Raw genomic sequence first — 23,838 nt, 5'->3', positions numbered from 1 at the left:
TTCTTTGTATGCTGGATGTGCTGGACACAGTCCTCCATTGTAATGCCCGCAGTGAGAACTGTTCTCTGTATGCTGGATACAGTCCTCCATAGTAATGCCCGCAGTGAGAACTGTTCTCTGTATGCTGGATACAGTCCTCCATAGTAATGCCCGCAGTGAGAACTGTTCTCTGTATGCTGGATGTGCTGGACACAGTCCTCCATTGTAATGCCCACAGTGAGAACTGTTCTCTGTATGCTGGATGTGCTGGACACAGTCCTCCATTGTAATGCCCACAGTGAGAACTGTTCTCTGTATGCTGGATGTGCTGGACACAGTCCTCCATTGTAATACCCGCAATGAGAACTGTTCTCTGTATGCTGGATGTGCTGGACACAGTCCTCCATAGTAATGCCCACAGTGAGAACTGTTCTCTGTATGCTGGATGTGCTGGACACAGGCCTCCATAGTAATGCCCGCAGTGAGAACTGTTCTCTGTATGCTGGATGTGCTGGACACAGTCCTCCATAGTAATGCCCACAGTGAGAACTGTTCTCTGTATGCTGGATGTGCTGGACACAGTCCTCCATTGTAATACCCGCAGTGAGAACTGTTCTCTGTATGCTGGATGTGCTGGACACAGTCCTCCATTGTAATGCCCACAGTGAGAACTGTTCTCTGTATGCTGGATGTGCTGGACACAGTCCTCCATAGTAATGCCCGCAGTGAGAACTGTTCTCTGTATGCTGGATGTGCTGGATACAGTCCTCCATAGTAATGCCCGCAGTGAGAACTGTTCTCTGTATGCTGGATGTGCTGGACACAGTCCTCCATAGTAATGCCCACAGTGAGAACTGTTCTCTGTATGCTGGATGTGCTGGACACAGTCCTCCATTGTAATGCCCACAGTGAGAACTGTTCTCTGTATGCTGGATGTGCTGGACACAGTCCTCCATTGTAATGCCCACAGTGAGAACTGTTCTCTGTATGCTGGATGTGCTGGATACAGTCCTCCATAGTAATGCCCGCAGTGAGAACTGTTCTCTGTATGCTGGATGTGCTGGACACAGTCCTCCATAGTAATGCCCACAGTGAGAACTGTTCTCTGTATGCTGGATGTGCTGGACACAGTCCTCCATTGTAATGCCCACAGTGAGAACTGTTCTCTGTATGCTGGATGTGCTGGACACAATCCTCCATTGTAATGCCCACAGTGAGAACTCTTCTCTGTCATTTTTCCTTCTTACAAATGAAAAGATGAAAGCCCTTGTATTGCTATTTGCTAGTATTTACTGGAAATATACTGTAGTTACATAGTTATTTTGGTTGAAAAAAGACATACGTCCATCGAGTTCAACCAGTACAAAGTACAACATGTATGTGGCATTTAGAATTTCAGCTAACTTTTATAGTTGTCCTTTTAAAACTCTAAATGCAACACATTTTGTAGATCTCAGACAAATATACAGTACATGTGTGTGTGTGTGTGTGTGTGTGTGTGTGTGTGTGTGTGTGTGTGTGTGTGTGTGTGTGTGTGTGTGTGTGTGTGTGTGTGTAATTAATAAAAAAAAAAAAATATATATACACACACACACACACACACACACACACATACACACACACACACACATACACACATACACACATACACACACACACACACACACACTATACACACACACACACACACACACTATACACACACACACACACACGCACACACACACACACACACACACACTACACTATACACACACACACACACACACACACACACATTATAGTTTAGCGTTTGGTAGCAGGGCAGGATTTCAGTGTTGTCTGAGCCCTTCTAGGAGAGGTTCCGCTCATTTCCTGTTCAGTGTTAGGGTTAGTATGAAAATATGTGAGGGGAAGTTTTTCCTGTCAATGGCACCAATTCAAATGCTGTTCCACATACAATTGGTATTCCAGTGCTGGGTGGGTGCTGAAGAAATAAGTTACCTAACAAACTCTTCTATCCTTCAGGAATTGTGGTGGTGAGATCTCGGCGTTTCTAGGTTCCCATCTCTACACACCTGAACACCCATTACCTAGGGACAATCCTCCCCCCTTCCCCTGCTGGCTGCTTCTATCTTTTCGGGGACTCCAGTGGTAAAATCTCTGCACTTCTGAGTCCTGGCTCTGCACAACTGCTGCACCCATTAGAAGGGGTCTCCCCTCCCGCTGCTTGAATCTTCTCTCAGCTACTCTGGCGGTGAGATCTCTGCACTCTTGCATTCCCTTCTCCTATCACCTGCTTCAGCTATTATAAGCGGCTAACCTCCCCTGCAGGGGTATCTCAAGTAGACTCCAGTGGTGCCTACCTGCTCCGCCCATTATTACAGCTGACCCTCCCCCTGCTGGATTCTTTTATCTGCTTTAGTTCCCAGCTCTGCCTACCTGCATTATCCCCCCCCCCCCCCCCCTGATTTCTGTTAAATATTTCATTGTATTTTGGCACAAAGGGACATGCCCTAATACCCCTACAGCACCCCCGGGGTGCACGAGACGCCCCAATACGCTTAAAGCACCCCTGGCTTATACGTATGTATACGTCCACCGCTGAGCTGGTTCCGTGAGCTGAATGACGGACTCCCTGCTGCCTCTCAATTTCCTGGCGGCTTTAAATACTGTTCCCCCTCCAAGTCGTAGCAACTCGGAGGGAGAAGCAATAAGGGGTCCAGCGATCGCCGGAGCCCTGAATCACCCTTGTGTGGGGCAGACACTATAGCATTACTGCTCTAACGCCGCCCAGCTTCTGCACTGAGCGCCGAAACAAACTGCTTTGCTTCGGGGTGGGAGACAGTAAAGCTGGCCGTTTGCTAGCCGTTGTGGCCGACAGATTCCCTGCACACACAGTACACACATTTTCCATAGGTTTCAGCATGGATGCCAGGCTCCCCAGGTCTCCATGCAGAGCGTAGGCACCGGAGCTTACACTCACCTGTCCACCGGTGTGCGTTTTCTTGCATCTGCCGGGCGCTCCTCCCTATCCTCTCCCAACAGGGCTTGTGTCCAATGCCTAACACTAGAGGCCGCACACTAAAGGCAACAAATGTTCATCCTCTAGCATTTGTCATATGACACAGGCGCCCCAGGAGAGAAGACACAGGAAGGAGCACCCAGGGGCTATGGAGCGATGACACGGAAAGCGGGCCAGTGGATAGGTGAGTATAAATGTCGATACCTACACCGCTGTGTCGCTCATCCCGATATGGAACGCCGCTCCTGACCCACCACTGATCAAGCCATATCTTTCGTCTGGCCATATTGACCAAATTTGATCCATTTTGGCCCAAAATTGATTAATCAAGCATAGTTGGAAGAAATCGAACAGTGTATGGCCACCTTTAAGAGGAACTGTAACCAAGGATTGAAGTCATCCCAATCAATAGCTGATACCCCCTTTCCCCACCAGAAATCTTTACCTTTTCTCTAATAGATCATCAGGCGGGTATGTATGGCTGATATTGTGGTGAAACCCCTCCCACAGTGTGATGTCATGACCATGGTCCTGACAGTTTCCTGTCTGTGAACCTCATTGCATTCTGGGAAATAACAGCTTTTTCCAAGCTTTGTGCCAAGTAAGCAGAATCCTCCTCTGTGCATAGAACTCTCAGTAACGAACATTCCGTACAGATCACCTGGCAGAACTAATAAGTGTCACCACCAGTGATACATTTCAGAATATAAATCAGGAGGGAGAGGAAAGATTTTACAATGGGCAAACACTGACTAAATAATCTGTAAATGAATATTGTAAAAAATAAGCAATTTTATTCATTGTTCTTTTCACTGCAGGACCTTACTTATGGCTAGACTTTGTAGGTAAGAAGCTAATTGGAGGCAGCCTGTTATTAGGACAATCAAAATTGTCTGGAAGTTAATTTGATTGGTCCGGTTCAAAGCGGCTTCCACTTTGCATAACATTTGCATGCATGGCAGAAATATCAGCATTTCTTGACAGTCTCTGCTCGTCACACTCCTTCCGTAAAGAAAGTAATAGCATGCGTCTGGCGAATACTCGTCATGTTTGCTGATGATGACGTCTGTTTTATAGGAACACGAAATTACCCGCCTGGAAGACATCATCGATCACCTGAAGTCCCGCCGCCAGAGAGACAAGAGGGAAAAGGCGCGACTAGCAGGTGATATAGAAGAACTGGAGCATCGCAAACAAGCACTGAGGAGGGAGGCAGAAGATCTGCGCAGCGCAGCCCAGAAACGCCAGCGCAGGTGAGCAGATACGCAGCATCTAGAGATGGTCAGCGAGACTCTAATCAATCTGTATTGCATGCAAATTGTATGATTCTTGGGGGTTGGGCCTGTCCAAATAGGCAGGAAGTTGTTTTGAATGGCCCAATTACAGCTGCATATAATCTGCCTTTAATTTGCATGCAAACCAGAATAATTTGGTATCTCCAGTCAGGGGGAGGTATATCTGTCACGGGATTCAGATTACTTTATTGCACCTCCTGAAAACGTCCTCAAAAACTAATCTGGGTCGCTGCGGGGGAGCAGAGGATCGGTTTGTCACGGCACAGGGCGGCTGCAGGGGGCCAGTAGAAGCCTCAGGTGAGTAAAAGGGGCACTATGGCGAAAAATTGTAAAGTTTAAAATATGTGCAAACATAGATAAGAAGTACATGTGTTCCAGAGTAAAATTAGCCATAAATTACTTTTCTCCTATGTTGCTGTCACTTACAGTAGGTAGTAGAAATCTGACAGAAGTGACAGGTTTTGGACTAGTCCATCTCTTTATAGGGGATTCACAACAAGGCTTTTATTCTTTATAAAGATATTCCCTAAAAAGGATTTAAACAATGATGCTGGCCAGCTTCCCTGCTCGCTACACAGTTTTTTGGCAGTTGGACAGAGCAACTGACATTTACTAATTGGTTTTGGAAATAAATAAATCCTTGAGAATCCCCCATTAAGAAATGGACTAGTCCAAAACGTGTCACTTCTGTCAGATTTCTACTACGTACTGTAAGTGACAGCAACATAGGAGAAAAGTAATTTATGGCTCATTTTACTCTGGAAAAAACTTACTACTTATTTGTTTATGTGCACATATTTTAAATTTCAAAAATTTTCGCCATAGTGCCCCTTTAAACTGGCTTTTTTTTTTTTAAATGACGTTAGGTTTCCTTTAACCTGTTGTGCTTTGCCCTTCCAGGAACTGAGCCATAGCTTGTTCTAAAAAGTTGTCCTGTGCCAGAATTGCCCCTTAAGGACAACTGTATCTAGAGGTATATGAAGGCTGACTTATTTATCTCTTTTTAAACAATACCAGTTGCCTGGCAGCCCTGCTGGTCTATTAGGCTGCAGTAGTGTCTGAATCACACCAGACACAAGCATGCAGCTAATCTTGTCAGATCTGACAATAATGTCAGAAACACCTGATCTGCTGCATGCTCGCTCAGGGGCTATGGCTGAAAGTTTTAGAGGCAGAGGATCAGCAGGGCTGCCAGGCAACTGGTATTGCTTAACTGCTTGCCAACCGCTCCACGCCCATTGGCTTGGACGCGGCGGCAGCCCCAGGACCGCTCAAAGCCAATTGGCGTGAAGTCCTGGCGCAGGGTTTTGCAGGAGATCGCACGCACATCTCCGCTTGAATGATGGAGCTCCGCTCCGCCATCATTCTCCCAGCGGCGATCACCGCTAGGAGACTGTTAGACGGCGAAACCGCCATCTATTTACAATGTACAGCCGTGACACTTGGCTGTCCCCCTGGGAGGCTCAGAGAGCGATCGGCTCTCATAGGCTGATCCCCGATCGCTGGCATTGGCTGCCGGGGGGAGGGAGGGTGGGAAATAAACCAAAATGGGCAGAAAAGAGGGGGGGGGGGGGAGAATCACTTGTGTGCTGAGTTGTGTGGCCCTGCAGTATGGCCTTAAAGCTGCAGTGGCCTAAATAATTATAAAAAATAGCCTGGTCACTAGGGGGTGTAAGCCTTCGGTCCTCAAGTGGTTAAAGGGAAATAAACATGGCAGCCTCCATATCTCTTGCTACAGTTGTCCTTTAAGTCCACACCAAAAATGCCAGCCTCCCCATGTGAGGGGGGAGAGAAGGTAACTTAAAGGCTGGTGGAGAGTTCTCTCCATGTGACGTGTTCCTGACGTGTTCTCCCTGCACTCTGGTGGAGGATGGTGAGAAGGTAACATAGAGGCTGGTGGACCTCTGGTGGAGGATGGTGAGAAGGTAACGTAGAGGCTGGTGGACCTCTGGTGGAGGATGGTGAGAAGGTAACATAGAGGCTGGTGGACCTCTGGTGGAGGATGGTGAGAAGGTAACATAGAGGCTGGTGGACCTCTGGTGGAGGATGGTATGAAGGTAACGTAGAGGATGGTGGACCTCTGGTGGAGGATGGTGAGAAGGTAACGTAGAGGCTGGTGGACCTCTGGTGGAGGATGGTGAGAAGGTAACGTAGAGGCTGGTGGACCTCTGGTGGAGGATGGTATGAAGGTAACGTAGAGGCTGGTGGACCTCTGGTGGAGGATGGTGAGAAAGTAACATAGAGGCTGGTGGACCTTTGGTGGAGGATGGTGAGAAGGTAACTTAGAGGCTGGTGGACCTCTGGTGGAGAGTCCTCTCCATGTGACGTATTCTTGGCGTGTTCTCCCTGTACAGGAACTTCATGGATGGGCATCTGGACACCCTCATCACAGATATGGAGCTGGAACAGTCGCTGCAGCATCACGATAACATAGAGGACGAGATTGAATGCCTGGAGAAAACACTGCTGAAGAGAAGGGCGGAGCTCCGAGAGGCGGACCGGCTGCTGGCGGAGGCGGAGACTGAGCTGAAGAACACTCGGGAAAAGGTACGGCAGAAACACAAGATGGTCATGAGACGCTAGAAATTGTGGATTGCATGCAAAATACAAACCGAATTGTATGAGGCCTGGAATTGGGAATTGGAATCAAAATTAACTCGAATTCCGAGTTGTATTAAATATACATGCAAGCCAGAATCATTAGCATTTGATTGGCCATCGCTAGCAGTAAAGCAATCACTGATCACCACAGGATGTGGCCCAATCAATAACGATCATCCAACATCAGGCACATCTTCCAGTATATGCAAGATTGCAGCCAATCAGATACTGTATAGGCAATCTGATGACTGGATTGCAAACGCAACACAAATGCTGCCGGACCCGCGACTGAGATTTGGCCTGATTGCAATCGCACCACTAGGATTACACTTTTATTGGCATAGCACTTTCTGGGATCATCGGCGATCCCAAAGCGCAGCTGAAATAGCTCTAGTGTACTCCTAGCCCAAGGCCTGGTTCACATTTATAAAATGTACAAAGTGATTTTCCAATAGTTTTTCAAGGAATGTGCATTTTTGTACGTTCCTTCAGGCTGGATTTACACTTGTCTTTTTGCGTTGGGGTGCAACGCAAGAAACTACAGTCATGTGATCCTGCAGCAGAGTGCGCCAATAAGGTCATATGCACAGTGCCCCCCCCACCCCATACCCCGCCCTGGCTCAATGACGTACTCCCTGCTAGGCGGCTCCCAAGCACTGCGCCACTCCGCTCTCCATTGTTTACATTATTTGCCCCGTCCATAGACTTCCATTACCCCAAGCTCCGTGTGGTAAGCGCAGTGCTTGCGGTAACGCACTGCAGGCTGAGCGCCAGGATTCCAGCGGATTGGATCCCTCCGGGGCATCGCCCCATTTACTTGCATTGCCATTGCGTCACTCTGCGGTAAAACCGGGTAACCCAAGTGTCAGGCCTTGTTCACATTGCGTTCCGTTCTCGTGTCCGTCTGCGTTGGGCGGTTTTTGAGGCGTCTTTTGGGGGTTTTTTCTGATTCCCGGGGCCTGGGTGGGCGATTCGTTTTTGTGGTTAGCGGTTTTCTAAGTGTTTTTTCAGAGCGGTTTTGTAATTCACTCCCTGATGCAAGTCAGGAAGTGAACTCTTCGACCCGGAAAAGAATAAGTACAGTGTATTTATTCTTAAAAACACGAACACAATCGCTTTATAGCGCGTTTTTGTACACGTTTTCCGATTTTCCTGCACCTTTGAGGCGGAATCGCCCCGAAAATGGAACACGCACCCCTTTCCTAGCCGCACCGCGCACAACCCGCGCTGATATTACCTTCTCATAGACATTCATTGGCCAGGCGGTCGGGGGGGGGGGGGTTTAAAATCCGCACACGGCCGAAAAAACCCCGAAACCGCCTGCAGTGTGAACAAGCCCTCAAGGGGCCAAATACTATGTATATGCGCGCTCACACAAGCAATCCCAATGTTCAACAACTTCAGTCCTTTTTACTTAGCTGAATAGAAAAAAAAGGGTCCTTGGATCGCAGCCTCAATCATAAGCAAAAGATGTACGTTCTGACTCCTCCAAGATGCTGACGTTTTGACTCCTCCAAGATGCTGCGCTCACATAGACAGAAGCAAAATCTTCCTGCAGTGATGTCACTCAAAGGAAACAAAGACAGACCATAGCGTGATACTGTATAAATATATTGCCTTTTCCCAAACACCCAGTGTTAGCAAATAATATCCGAGTGTATATCCACCACAGCACAGGGTCTCATAGGTCCTCACCGCATAACATGGCTGCCAGATCACAGACAGCAATGAACACCTCGGATTCCACACTCTCCCTGGTTCATGTAAATCTTTCACCAACACACGTGGCCTCTCACCTGATCTATAGCTGTCCAAGCTATAAGACAGCAGACTCGCTTAGATCATCCTGGTAATCGCCCACAGTAAAACTTCAAGCAGATGGATCACCATAAGAGCAACAGTTTCATGCCACCTATCAACTGAAGAGCTTCTCATAGCGTAAAAATGTATATTTATTTAAAAAAAAATGTAAAAACTAATGCACTCACATGGTCCCAGTTAAAACAAGAATATCGTAACAATGACCCGACTCTCCAACGCCTGTAGCTCCTTCCTACGCTTTTTGTGCATGCGCACTCATCAGGGCTTGAAAGTGAAAATGCTGCATGCAGCGCGATTACAATTTAACACAAATCTCAGCGCTGCAGCTGGTGTACAGCAAGAGTTCCAAAAGCCCTCAGGCCTGGGCCCACTAGAAGGCGCAATGCAATCGCTCAGCACTTTTGGTAGTGATTTTTACTGCTGTTCTTTTTGGTTTTTTTAGAGCACTTTCCGGCACTTTTGAAATTATTTTTTAAATTTTTTTTTTTATTAAATGATATCAATTGTACAGCAATTTGCAGTTTATTTTTGTGGCTTTTGGTAGTAAAATCACTTTATACAGCGACTTTGCAGCAACCCTCTACTAAGAGCACACGCTATAAAAATGCTGCAGGACGCGCGATTGGGATGTCTGGAAACCGCAATCACTCCTGTGGAATCCCCTCCATTGACTTTCTTTAGCCCGGCGCTTTTGGAGTCCCCAGCGATTGCAATGCTCGGTGGAATCCGCTCCTGTGGGTCCCGGCCCTTTAATGTGTTTTACAATCTCAGTACCTTTCAGTGGTAAATTCTGTCATTGTGTAATTCTCTGTCCCCAGACAGCAGATCTGATCGAAAGATACACGACAGCGAAGAAACGGTTATCTCAGACGGAGAGCGACGCGGAAGAGCTGGAGAGACGGGCGGAGGAGACGGCGGTGAATCTTGTGAAAGCCAATCAGCAGCTGCGGTATGTCACAGAGGCTGTGATTGACATCTGAGCACCCTTCACACTCATCCATTCCCGCTCCTGTGAATAGGGACGCTGAGAGCTGTGAATGGCCAAGGGGGACACACTTCATCCAGTTACCCTCAGGATTATCTATAAGCCTGTATGATAGGTTTCCCTGAGCATTTATGTTTGTGCCTGCCCAAGAGGCCCCCTTCCCCATGGCTTTGTTGAGGAAGGAACCACTACCACCTCGTGGCTTGTCGTTGAAGGCCCGTCCCAGTTGCTCGTTAATGGAGGGTGGTCGCCATAGCTTGTTGAGGAGGGCGATCCCCGTGGCTTGTCAGTGGAGGGTGTTTCTCCGTCCCTGTGGTTTGGCTGAGTTCCCTGTCACTGTGGCTTGGCAGAGGACCCCGTTCCTGTGGCTTGGTGATGAAGGCCCTCCCAGTCCCTATGGCTTGTTGGCCGGGGCCCCAATCTCCATGGTTTGTCAGTGGAGGGTGCTCCCTGTGGCTTTTCAGAGGCCCCTGTCCCTGTGGATTGGCGGTGAAGGCCCCCCCAACCCCTGTGGCTTGTTGGCTTAGGGCCCCAGTCCCCATGGCTCCTTGATGGCTTCTGGCTTGTCGCTGGAGGGCACCTCCTGTAGCTCGGCAGAGGTCCTCCGTCCCTGTGGCTTGTCTGTGAAGGTGCCCCCCTGTCCCCATTGCTTGTTAGGGGGAGGCTAGGGATAACTCCCAGGGCCTGCAGTCCTCACACTGGTAGAGGATTGATCCTAATAACATTGACCTATATGAGGATGGGCCAGGTTCTACAAAACAACCTCAGAGCTATAAGAGTGGCAGACCCTCTAATGCTATGTTCCCCATCTTCCCTAACAAGTCCTGGATTTCTATGTGTGTAATATTTTATCTGTTTCAGGATGCTGCAAGCCAACGCCAAAGACCTGGAGCAGCACAGGGTGGAGCAGGAGAACATCCTGCAGGAGATAAACAGCGTCATGTCCACAAAGGATGCCGAATTCCAGTCCCTGAACCACAAACTCCAGACCATGACTGACAGGTAGTGTGTGATACCCGTACACCTTACCGATTCATTCTTCTGTTTACTGAATCCGGCAGCAAGGAGGTTCTTATGGGCTGAATTTGTCTGCTTTCCAGTCTTCAGAAGCTGCAGGAGGAGATTCAGGTGGCGGAAGGGAGGGAGGATCAGCATCTGCAGACCCTGAAGGAAGCGGAGAAGCTTCTTACAGATAAGAAGATGATGCTGGAGAAGATAAACTATCAGGTAAGCAGAAAACATGATTGACTTGACCTTCCTATGGCGTTTCTTATTCTGCTACCGCAGAGACCTCCTGCAGTCAGAGACATCACGGCTGTTGTCGTTGCTTCTGCAGATCTCGGCACAGCAGGAGGAAGTTGTGCAGCTGGATAGGCTGCTAGGCCAGAAGAAGGAGGAGCTCCATCTACTTCAGGACCACATTGAGCAGAAGAAGGCCGATCTGAAGGAGGTTCTCCGGGATGGGGAGATGGAACTGGTTGAAAGGAGACAAGAGATAAAGGTGAAACATGAAGCTTTCAGGCACCACATCTGGAAATTATATTGTAAACCTGAAATATTAAAAGACTTACGCCTCATTCACACTAGTGGACTTCTGTCCTCTTTTCAGCAACAGGTCTGTAACATTGATGTGCTGATAAAAAGTGGACAGAAGCGAAAATAGTGTGAATGAGGCATTAAAGAGACTCTGTAACAAACATTTCATCCTGTTTTCTACCATCCTACAAGTTCCTAAACCTATTCTAATGTGCTCTGGCTTACTGCAGCACTTTCTACTTTCACCGTCTCTGTAATAAATCAATGTATCTTTCCCCTGTCGGACTTGTTGACCTGTGCCTGGAAGGCTGCCAACTCTTCAGTGTGATCTGCTATGCACGCCCCCTCTCCAGGCCCCTCTATGCACACGCCCGTGTGTGTGATAAGCCACCAGCGTCTCTGCTCTCTGATATCAGTGAGAGAAGAGAGCTGGATAAAAATCCTCCTCTGTTAGGCTGTGAAAGGAGCTGGCTGACACATACTGAGGAATTACAGACATTGGCAGAGCTGTCTGCAGGAAGAAACGATCAGCCTGTCACTATTCAGTGCATGAGAGCTGCAGGGGACAGAAGGTAAACACACAAATGATCTTTTGAGATTCAAAAGGAAGGCTGTATACTGTATGGATGTATTTTCTATGTGTGGACATACTGTACATCAACCTACTTCCTGTTTTGGTGGCCATTTTGTTTGTTTATAAACAAACTTTTAAAAACTGTTTTTGACTACTTTTAATGCGGCGAGGAGCGGCGAAATTGTGACAGAGGGTAATAGGAGATGTCCCCTAACGCACTGGTATGTTTACTTTTGTGCGATTTTAACAATACAGATTCTCTTTAATGTTGGCCGTCAATGGATAAGTCTGTCAGTGTGGCAGCCATGCGGTTGGAGCCATGTTACAGTGTGGCAGCCATGTGGTTGGAGTTGGCAGCAGTGTCGCTGGAGCCGTGTTACAGTGTGGTAGACCTGTTGTTGGAGCCACGTTGCAATGTGACATCCAGTTTGCTCCTTCTATGTTTTGCCCATTTATAACTGCAAATTCAGCATCTTTGCTCTTCTCTGGTCATAGGAAGTGAAGGCTATCCTGGATGATTTAAGTGTTCAGAAAGGGGAAGCCAACGCTCAGCTGAACGAGAAGCGGTCGCAGCTCGCTGCTCTGAAACAGGAAGTGATGCTGGAAGAGGAGAAAGTGCAGAAATTTTCCTCTGAGATCCACAAGCAAAAGACTGGTAATAATATATCTACACATCTGTGGCTGCAATGATCTCATCTCGGGGTGTAGCTGACCACTGATTTCCTTATACTGTACTGTACAGAGGTTTCCGCTGCCCCCTCCTGGTCACTGGGGGGAGAGGGGAAGCTGTATACAGTACAGTATTACTTTATACCACTGGAGTGTCTTACTCAAGGCCCGCGTGCCGAATGCAGCTCTCCTTGCCATTTTATGTGGCCCTTGAGAGCTTCAAAAAACCTTGTCAGTTTGAGCTGGGGTGCAGCAATAACCAACAAAATAAGCATGGGGACCCTCTCCCAGGATCCGAACCCATACCCGAACTACATCGCAGAGTAGCACAGTGGTGCAGTGTAAGATATGCCTGCCCCAGCGATGCATCGTGCCTGGTTTTCCCAGCAGCTGCACGCTCTATACTTGCATACCTCCAGCTTCTGATCACGTGACATGCCTCAGGAGCTGAAGGTATGTAGCATAGAGCATGTGGCTGTCAGGAAGATCAGAGGAGCATGGCAGCAGGTAAATTATAAACCTGCTCCACTGCGCTACTCTGCAGAAGGGGGAGGAGCAGACCCCCTTAGTTTGAGCCTGTTCAGTAAATGTTAAATCTTAATAATTTGGCCCACGACTTGGACTATGTGTCACATTTTGGCCCCTTACGTAATGTTACGTGATTGCGTTTGATACCCCTGCTCTATACTGACTATTGCTGTATTTGTCTCCCGTGGATCTAGTTATGTAGGAGTGTGTTATTACAGGCCAGACCTCGGCTGAAGCTCTGCATAAAATGGAGTGGATAGAGGAGGACAGGTCACTCCTCTCACTGCTTCTTCACAAGACATGGTCTATGAGATGCTAATGTTATTATTATTATACTTTATAAAGTGCTAACATATTACGTAGTGCTGTACAATAGATAAGGGAGACATTAGAGCATCAAACAATGTTACACGGGGACATTAAAGCATTCAACAATGGTGCACAGAATACTGATGTAACAATGTAGAAGGAAGTATAGCAGATGAGTCACTGAGTCCATATGGTGGCGGGGAAGAGCACACTGGGAGGATGGCCCTGCTGGATAGGCTTACAATACAATCTAAGGAGTAGGGGGAGAGGAACTCCAAAGGGGGGGGGGGGGTTAAGTCTAAGGTAAAAGGATGGAGTTATGTTGAACTGATGGGTCTTTAAAGGGAACCTGGAGTGAGAGGTATATGCCTGTCATATTTATTTATTTTGAAACAATACCAGTTGCCTGGCAGCCCTGCTGATCTTTCTGGTCAGTAGCGTCTGAATCCCAAACAAGCATGTTGCTATTCTTGTCAGATTTATGTCAGAAACACCTGACCTGCTGCATGCTTGTTCAGGGCCTATCTCTGAAAGTATTAGAGGCAGAGGATCAGCAGGACAGCCAGGCAATGTGCATAATGGCAGCCTCCATATCCCTCTTACATCAGGTGTCCTTTAAGTCCTGGTTGAGTGAGTTGAAGGTGAGGGAGAGCCTGGTAGGGGAGGATGTGATGTGTGCGCACGCACATACGTAGTGAGAGAGGGGCATTTCTGGCAGTAAGTTGTGCATGTTGGATATTCTACCCCTTGGTGTCCCTTGTTTTATCATATTTCTCTCTCTTCTGGCAGAGCTGAAACATGTGTTGGAGATGCAGCAGCTCGAGGACAACGAGCTTCAGGGGCTTAAACTGCAGCACGAGCAGAAGATAAACGAGCTGGAGAAGACTCAGTCGCTGCTGCTGCAGGTGAGAGCTGAGACCAGGCGTCTGCTCCAGGCTTGTGTATAGCAGGGGGACATGGAGCAGCTGTGGGGGTGATACAGACTCAGTGCTGCTGCAGGTGAGAGCTGAGACCAGGCGTCTGCTCCAGGCTTGTGTATAGCAGGGGGACATGGGGCAGCTGTGGGGGTGATACAGACTCAGCTGCCCCAGGCTTGTGTATAGCAGGGGGACATGGAGCAGCTGTGGAGGGTGGTACAGACTCAGTGCTGCTGCAGGTGAGAGCGGAGACCAGGCGTCTGCCCCAGGCTTGTGTACAGCAGGGGGACATGGAGCAGCTGTGGAGGGTGATACAGACTCAGTGCTGCTGCTGCAGGTGAGATCTGAGACCAAGCGTCTGCCCCAGGCTTGTGTATAGCAGGGGGACATGGGGCAGCTGTGGGGGTGATACAGACTCAGCTGCCCCAGGCTTGTGTATAGCAGGGGGACATGGGGCAGCTGTGGAGGGTGGTACAGACTCAGCTGCCCCAGGCTTGTGTATAGCAGGGGGACATGGGGCAGCTGTGGGGGTGATACAGACTCAGCTGCCCCAGGCTTGTGTATAGCAGGGGGACATGGGGCAGCTGTGGGGGTGATACAGACTCAGCTGCCCCAGGCTTGTGTATAGCAGGGGGACATGGGGCAGCTGTGGGGGTGATACAGACTCAGCTGCCCCAGACTTGTGTATAGCAGGGGGACATGGGGCAGCTGTGGGGGTGATACAGACTCAGCTGCCCCAGGCTTGTGTATAGCAGGGGGACATGGGGCAGCTGTGGGGGTGATACAGACTCAGCTGCCCCAGGCTTGTGTATAGCAGGGGGACATGGGGCAGCTGTGGGGGTGATACAGACTCAGTGCTGCTGCTGCAGGTGAGAGCTGAGACCAAGCGTCTGCCCCAGGCTTGTGTATAGCAGGGGGACATGGAGCAGCTGTGGAGGTGATACAGACTCAGTGCTGCTGCTGTAGGTGAGAGCTGAGGCCAGGCGTCTGCCCCAGGCTTGTGTATAGCAGGGGGACATGGAGCAGCTGTGGGGGTGATACAGACTCAGTGCTGCTGCTGCAGGTGAGAGCTGAGACCAGGTGTCTGTCCCAGGCTTGTGTATAGCAGGGGGACATGGAGCAGCTGTGGAGGTGATACAGACTCAGTGCTGCTGCTGCAGGTGAGAGCTGAGACCAGGTGTCTGCCCCAGGCTTGTGTATAGCAGGGGGACATGGAGCAGCTGTGGAGGGTGATACAGACTCAGTCGCTGCTGCTGCAGGTGAGAGCTGACACCAGGCGTCTGCCCCAGGCTTGTGTATAGCAGGGGGACATGGGGCAGCTGTGGGGGTGATACAGACTCAGCTGCCCCAGGCTTGTGTATAGCAGGGGGACATGGGGCAGCTATGGAGAGTGGTACAGGCTCAGTGCTGCTGCTGCAGGTGAGATCTCTGGAGGGTGGAGGGTGATACAGACTCCGTTGCTGCTGCAGGTGAGATCTCTTCTGAGACCAGGCATCTGCCACAGGCTTGTGTATAGCAGGGAATTATCTAGTAATTGTAGCCATGTATGTCCTTCAATACAAGGAAAGCATCACACCCCCCCCCAGCCAGAGGGCCCAGTATATGTAGCCAGGGGTATATGTGCCCAGGATATGTAGGCAGGGGTATATGTACCCAGTATATGTAGCCAGGGGTATATGTGCCCAGTATATGTAGCCAGGGGTATATGTCCCCAGTATATGTAGCCAGAGGTATATGTGCCCAGTATATGTAGCCAGGGGTATATGTGCCCAGTATATGTAGCCAGGGGTATATGTCCCCAGTATATGTAGCCAGAGGAATATGTGCCCAGTATATGTAGCCAGGGATATATGTGCCCAGTATATGTAGCCAGGTGCCCCCCCCCCCCACCCCAGGAGGAGAGAGCGAGGGAAGGAGAGCGGCACCTCAGGGTGCTCTCCCTCCCTCGCTCTCTCCTCCGGAAGGAAGTGCGGTGGCTGGCAGAGGGGCGGAACTTTCCTTCCGTGTCTCCGTCTGGTCTCGTCGCCGGCGCGGGATGATTTGCCACTACTCTGGCCTGATCCAGACCAGAGCAGCGGCTGCAGAACCAGAACTTCCGGCCGGCGCTTGGAGCGACACGGAAGGTAAGTCCCGCCCGCTGCCAAGCGCCGCCACACTTAGTATCGGAGGAGAGAGCGAGGGAGGCAGAGCACCCTAAGGTGAGAGAAGGGGGGGAGATGCCTCCCTTCTCCGCCGCTGCCCACAGCTCTCCCTCCACTGCGCTGCTCCCCTCCGAGAGAGCCGCGACACATACCTGAAGCATGTGTCGCGGCGGGAACCACTGTTTTAAAGGATACCCGAGGTGACATGTGACATGATGAGATAGACGTGTATGTACAGTGCCTAGCACAGAAATAGCTATGCTGTGTTCCTTTTTTCTTTCTCTGCCTGAAAGAGTTAAATATCCGGTATGTAAGTGGCTGACTCAGTCCTGACTCAGACAGGAAGTGAATACAGTGTGACCCTCACTGATAAGAAATTTCAACTATAAAACACTTTCCAAGCAGAAAATGGCTTCTGAGAGCAGGAAAGAGATAAAAAGGGGAATTTCTTATCAATGAGGGTCACACTGTAGACACTTCCTGACTGAGTCAGCCACTTACATACCTGATATTTAACTCTTTCAGGCAGAAAAAGAAAAATAGGAACACAGCATAGTTATTTGTGTTCTAGGCACTGTACATACACATGTCTATCTCATCATGTCACATGTCACTTCGGGTATCCTTTAAGTAGTCATAGAAATTATATTTACACCGGGAGTGTGGGGAGAAAAAGGGGGGGGGGGGGGGGAGATTACTTGTGCTGAGTTGTGCTGCCTAGCAGAAAATGGCTTCTGAGAGCAAGAAAGAGGTAAAAAGGGGAATTTCTTATCAGTGAGGGTCACACTGTAGTCACTTCCTGTCTGAGTCAGGACTGAGTCAGCCACTAACATACCTACATAGTTATTTGTGTGCTTGGCACTGTACATACCCATGTCTATCTCACCATGTCACTTCGGGTGTCCTTTAAGCAGTCATAGAAATTATATTTACCCCGGGAGTGTGTAAATATAATTTCTATAACTATTTAAAACAACGGTTCTGTGTGTCTGCTTGGAGGAAGTCGGTCCACCGCTACCTCCTCTATATGATTTTTAAAGAATTTTAGTCTGTTTTATTCCTTCGGCGCCTGTCTGCTTCTATACTCACAGCCTGGGGGTCCATCCTGCAAGGCTTATAAAACAAGTGTGTCCATCAGGTTCTTCACATCCATAACGTGTAGACCGCTGGGAGAGGTGGCAGCGCTTCCCAAAGCAGGCTGCATCTGAATGACTACCAGCATAGGTGTGCCTAATTATAGGCAGGGTACACATCTTGCATTCAAAACAGATGCACCAAATTAACATTAACGGAGCATGTTAGCTTCCATGTAATGAGAAAAAACAGAGGCACCAATAGAGTAAAATATATTCCAATTAAAACCAATTAAAATGTGGGTGGCAGTGGTGCACTTGCCTACCCCCAGTGAAAAAAGGACCACTATATATGGTTAACAATATAAATTTAATCAATTTAGTACTCCAAAAACAACAATTAGTTTGCAACGCGTTTCGCGGGACACAAGCCCGCCTCCTCAGGCAAAGCACATACAAGCATAGTAGTCTGTACTAGCGTGGCGAACAGAGGCGCCACGCTAGTACAGACTACTATTGGGTTGCTCCTGCTTGTATGTGCTTTGCCTGAGGAGGCGGGCTTGTGTCCCGCGAAACGCGTTGCAAACTAATTGTAGTTTTTGGAGTACTAAATTGATTAAATTTATATTGTTAACCATATATAGTGGTCCTTTTTTCATTGGGGGTAGGCAAGTTCACCACTGCCACCCACATTTTAATGGGTTTTAATTGGAATATATTTTACTCTATTGGCGCCTCTGTTTTTTCTCATTTCGTGATATCCACCCGGTGGATGGGTGTGGTCACCCTTTTCTTCTTCTACGCAGAGAGCGACTTTTAGCCTGAGCGGGGACAGGTCCAATTTCCCCGTCTGTGATACAAGTGGTTGCCTGACCCGGCAACCTACACTTGTGAGTACAATTTACTATTTATTACTTATACGACAATCAAACCAACAATAATACACTATTGGGGGCTCTCGATTTTCCCTTTTTCTTTTTTCACACACGTTAGCTTCCAAAACAGTTTGCATGCAAAATATTCTGTATCGGACTCTTCCACCGCGATGAGGCCATCCTTTCGGAAGCCATCTGTTTTGAATACAAGGTGTGTATGTTGCCTCTAGGGGGCTCTGCACGCCTCTGTTGGTAGTCATTCAGATGCAGCCTGGTTTTAGGATGTGCTGCCATCTCTCCCCTGTTGTCCATAACATGTGTAGCCACAAAAACACCTGATATGGGGTATCAGAGAAAGGGGTTAGTAGTCGGGCGGGGGGGGGCACACCTCTGCCTCCCCTCCCCCCGTTGTTCCTCCCCCTAGTTACGCCCCTGTCTGCATTGTATTGCAGCACATGGAGGACTGAGCTGATGAACGGGGCATGTGCTGCTGTAATGAGGCTATGTAACGTGTTGTGTCTGCGCACTCGCAGGGGAAGCTGGAGATGGAGAACCTGCACAGGACGTCGCAGCGGCTGCACGGGGAGCTGGACTGGCAGCGCCAGCGTCTGCAGACCGATCACCAGGAGATTGAGCTTCTGATGACGCAGATGAACTCCCTGCAGGAGAAGGTGGAGACTCTGAGTGCAGAAAAGGAGCAGCTAGAGGGGAGTAGAGAGGAGCTGCAAAGCCAACTCAGCCATGCTAAGAAGTAAGCTCACATTTTCTATCTGTGTTGTATGCCATGCACTGAAGTCACCACTAGAGGGAGCATTTCCCCTTCACCCCCATACATGCCTAGTCTGCTACCAATATATGAAAAAGTTTTGATCATTGATGGTTACCTGTAACCTCCAAGTCTCTGTGCATGAGAGAGACCAGGAGCAGAATGGTGCAGTATCGTTAGACAAAGGGATGTAAGCACAACGTATATTGTTATACTCGCAAGGGTGGGCTGCAAAACTTGCAAACAGCATCTGAGCCTGCGGGAATATAACCATCCCCGCTCGGTGTCCCAGGTCTTTCAGTGCAGATGCTGGTCGGTCGCTCTCCTGGATTAATTGTGAGGACTAAAGTTCCTCGTAACTAAAAAAACCCCTATGGGGTATGCACTATACTAAAAAACGCTGGTGGAGGTGCCCTTGATGATATGATCCTAGTAGAGTATGTATGTTGTATATATGAGAATATATATGAACATCGTATGTTCTGTTTATATGAAAAGTGTAATTTATTACCTTCTCAGAAGAGACATTAAAAAGTAATGTTTATTTATGCACGGTAGACAATGCGTTTCATGGGTCTTGGCCCACTTCCTCGGGTCAATACACAGTGCCTGTAGAAGTTTTTGGTCATGTGATCGCCTAATAGCTATTTTTAGGCACTCACGTTCATGACCAAAAGTTGGTGACTTGAGGAAGCGGGCCAAGGCCTGTGAAACGCGCTGCATGAATAAACATTACTACTTCCATAAAATAATGGTTTATACTTCTGAGAAGGTAAGAAACTATGCTTCTCATATATACAACACTTAGTAGTATCTTATTATCAAGGACGTCTCCCCCAGTGTGTTTATTCTATCAATACATTCTCAAGAATTATCTGCACAAGACCGCCACCTTCTGGACCTGCTGCAACATGCAGGTGTAAATCACTTCCTTCAGTAGAGTCCTTTCCTTCCTCGGATAGCATTTATCAGCGATGAGGCCTTAGATATGCTGGATTATAACAGAGAGCTGCCCAGTGATTGGGTCACTATAAGGGGCTGTATGCTGCACCTCCACCTATTGATTGGCTACCTTGTCTCCCCCATCAGGGATTTGGCGGACACAGAGGAGGGAAGGAGGACAGCGACTGCCACCCTGGAGAGACTGGAGGCCGATATCAAGACACTGCAGGGTGACATAAGTCAGCTAAACAAGCAGAAACTGTCATTGGCGCAGGAAGCCAGCACTGCACAAGAAAAACTGCAAGGTGAGTGCCGCACCATCCCCGGCTGGCCTGAGCAGTCTCTCGGGCTGATGGCACATTAGGTTTCGCCGTCTGACAGTTTCCGACCGGCGGAGTTCCATCATTCCAGCGGGGATGCGCGCGCATCGGCCGTCTAACAGGACTGTACAGCACTGCGATCTAAGGCAACGCTGTACTGGGCGGCTGTCCACCTGGGGGACAGAAGAGTGATCCACTGTGATAGGCTGACGGGGGAGGGAGGGCTGTTAAAATAATAAAAAAAATAGGGAAATGTAATAAAAATAAATATTTATAAAAAATAAACATTCCTGGGGGCGATCTGACCCCACCAACAGAAAGCTGTGTTAGTGGGGGAAAAGGGGGGGGGGGGGGTACTTGTGTGATGACAAGTACGGCCCTGCAGCGAGGTCTTAAAGCTGCAGTGGCCTATTTAATGAAAAATGTCCTGGTCACTAGGGGGGTTTAACACCGCGGTCCATAAGTGGTTAATGGTTAACTGCCACTACCTATCAAAATCAGGAATAAGACCTGCTCAGGGCTATTCTAAGCCTGCAAAGAAACATTATTTCAGAACAACTTAAAGTAAGTCTGAAGCGAGTTAAAAAAAAACATACTCACCTAGGTCTTCCCGTTCCGCTCCTGGTCCCCTCGTTTCACCGCAGGCTCCTCCGTTCAAATCTCCCATAGTGGGAGGCTTCAGGAGCCCGAGTGCTCCCGAAAGACAGGCGGCTCTGTACTGCACGTGTGAGTGCGCGATGGGTCGGGGACTGCTCTCTTTTTCCACTGCTGGTGGCTCGATTGCTCACAAAGAGGGGCTGCTCCGTACTGAGCGTGTGCGAGAATGCGTGCTCACGTATGCGCAGTACGGAGCGGCCCGTCTTTGGGAGCATTTGGGCTCCCAAAGATTGCTGAAACCTCCTGCAGCAGCAGAAGTGAGCAGTCTCCGACCCATCGGTCAGAGACTGCTAACGGGATACAGCAGCGGAACGCGGGGACCGTAGGAGGAACGAAAAGGCTCTATAGGACCCAGAGCCTCCCCTCTCCTTACGTATCTGTGGTTTTCTTTGTTTGGGGGAGGGGTGTTTAAAGAGGAACTCCAGTGAAAATAATGTAATAAAAAAGTGCTTCATTTTTACAATAATTATGTATAAATGATTTAGTCAGTGTTTGCCCATTGTAAAATCTTTCCTCTCCCCAATTTACATTCTGACATTTATTACATGGTGACATTGTTACTGTGGGCAGGATATGTAGCTGCTGCATGCTGTTTTGGCAGTTGGAGACAGCTGTAAACAGCTATTTCCTGTCTGTGAACCTTGTTACATTGTGGCAAACTGTCAAAAGTACCGCGGTCTCAGAGCTTCTTGTGGGAGGGGTGTCACCACAATATCAGTCATACAGCGTCCCCTAATGGTCTGTTTGTGAAAAGCAATAGATTTCTCATGTAAAAGGGGGTATCAGCTACTGATTGGGATAAAGTTCAATTCTTGGTTGGAGTTTCTCTTTAAACTTTGCTTCAGGTTTTTTTAAACTTTGTTTTAGAGGTGGAATGGTTATAGAAAGTGTTATTCTGGCAATTTTTCACTTTGGAATTTACACCTTAGTTCCGCTTTAATAAATTTTGCGTTGGGCACGCCTCCCGTTGGCTTAATAACCTTTTTTGAGATGTTTAATGATTTGTATTTGGAGGCTTTCCATAACTATATGAGGAACAGTAAGTAGTCATCAGCAACAGCCCAATCAGTGCTGCAGAGGAGCGAACTGCAGTGAGCGGGTTGGTGAGGACTATAACCTGGCATTTTACTTCTTACAGAGCGAAGGGAGGAGCTGAAGCTGCTGCAGGAGGAGCTGACGGACCGGCGGGATCAGCTGAGGGTACTGGAGCAGGTGAGACCCTCCGGCATGATTTTGTCAACAGAGGGGAATGGCACAACCAATCAGATTCTCCCATTTATTGATGTCCAGAAATTGGGAGAAACCGATTGGTTTATTCAGACCTTTTTTTTATACATCAGACCGGCAGGCGGTGGATTCACCACCTGTGCTTTGCTCCCGTTCACTGACCGAGCACTTGCTAGCGCTCAGGACAGGTGGTGGGCAGGTGGCCTCCTCCATGATGTTGCATCTGAGCACAGTGGTTGCCATCCTTAGGTGTGACATGAGCCATTTCTTGGCTGCTGGGTAACGCCACCACTTGTCACGCACAGTGTTAACAAACGCTGCCATTTGGCTGCATGTAATTTCTGCCAAATGGCACTTGTGGCTAACAACCGGGAGGCTGAACTGCCTGACATGCACACAGTTCGGCTGCCCATGGAAAAGATACCTTAGTTCTTACTAGCCTGGAGTCCACATGATGCTGGAAACTTTCCTTTGAGATTCTGCACTATGATGATGTCACACAAGTGCTGCAGATCTGTCAGCTGCATGTTAATACTATTAATCCATCTCCTGGGCTACTGACACAAGGCAGGTTAGATTCATGCTGCTGTTACCAAATGTTGACCCCAAAACCTTGTACCTTCAGCAGATATCCAGATTCATGATGCTAGGCTGTTTTCCAGGCTTCAGAGGTCCAGGTTTGGAGATCTGTGCCCACTGTAGCCTCTACTGCCTGTTCTTGGCTGACAGGAATGGAACCTGATATGATCTGGTGTGTTGAGCATCCTGAGAGGATTTTCTGCTCTCCACAGTTGTAAAGCCTGGATTTTTGCATTACCATCGTCTTTCTGTACTAAAAACACTGATGATAAACTACTACGAAATGTTATATAAATAAGAAGTGTAACCACGCTCCTGACCAAAAGCTTTGCAGGCTGTTGTATTGACCTGAGGAAGCAGGCCAAGTCCCATGAAACGTCTACCATGCATGAATAAATATACATGTTCCATTACTAATGGTTTGTTTGAACACTTCTCATTTATATAACATTTCATAGTAGTATACAGGGCTGTGGAGTCGGTACAAAAATCATCTGACTCCTCAGTTTATGAAACCTCCGACTCCGACTCCAGGTGCCCAAAATTGCTCAGAATCGGACTCCTTATGCTGGGAATACACGGTACGTTTCTGTACCATGTATCGAGCTGCTGATGGCTCAGCTGATAATTTCCGCCGTGTCCGATAACCCGCCGGATCGATTCCCCGCTCGATACCGCAGGCAGGACGATAGGGAAAAATGAGGAAAAGATAAGAAGTGCCCGCGGGGACAAGCGGGAATTGATGCGGGCGGCCGCGGGGACGCGTCACAATCTATCGTGCAGCTCGATACACGGTACAGAAACATACCGTGTATCCCCAGCATTAGTCTAATTTTTACCAGGGCTGTTAAGCTGGTACAAAAAAATCACCCTAACCTGAAATTACTCCAACCCCACAGTCCTGGTAGTATATCATCAAGGGCACCTCCACCAGTTGTTTTAGTATAGCCTATACCCCAAGGGGTTCTTAGTAACGAGGACCTTGGCATCCTCAGAACTTATCCAAACAGTGACTGACCAGCATCTGCACCAACAGGCCT

At 48.6% G+C, this 23,838-nt stretch overlaps 1 protein-coding gene across 3 annotated transcripts in view; it reads left to right on the top strand.

Moving 5' to 3' along the window:
- CNTRL (centriolin) overlaps nt 1-23,838 on the top strand; it is a 171,328-nt gene that overhangs the window by 110,932 nt on the left and 36,558 nt on the right. For all 3 annotated transcript variants that reach the window (XM_068249054.1, XM_068249053.1, XM_068249055.1), the window contains 11 exons: nt 4,061-4,236; nt 6,633-6,825; nt 9,519-9,649; nt 10,547-10,687; nt 10,786-10,912; nt 11,022-11,186; nt 12,291-12,450; nt 14,091-14,206; nt 18,841-19,058; nt 20,163-20,320; nt 22,131-22,204. In XM_068249054.1, coding sequence (XP_068105155.1) covers nt 4,061-4,236; nt 6,633-6,825; nt 9,519-9,649; nt 10,547-10,687; nt 10,786-10,912; nt 11,022-11,186; nt 12,291-12,450; nt 14,091-14,206; nt 18,841-19,058; nt 20,163-20,320; nt 22,131-22,204 — 1,659 coding nt within the window. The remainder of the gene's footprint in view (nt 1-4,060; nt 4,237-6,632; nt 6,826-9,518; nt 9,650-10,546; nt 10,688-10,785; nt 10,913-11,021; nt 11,187-12,290; nt 12,451-14,090; nt 14,207-18,840; nt 19,059-20,162; nt 20,321-22,130; nt 22,205-23,838) is intronic.

This window comes from Hyperolius riggenbachi, chromosome 8, assembly GCF_040937935.1.
Source record: "Hyperolius riggenbachi isolate aHypRig1 chromosome 8, aHypRig1.pri, whole genome shotgun sequence".
NCBI lineage: Eukaryota > Metazoa > Chordata > Amphibia > Anura > Hyperoliidae > Hyperolius > Hyperolius riggenbachi.
Note: the sequence above shows the minus strand (reverse complement) of the source record. Positions and strands in the feature narration are given on the sequence as shown.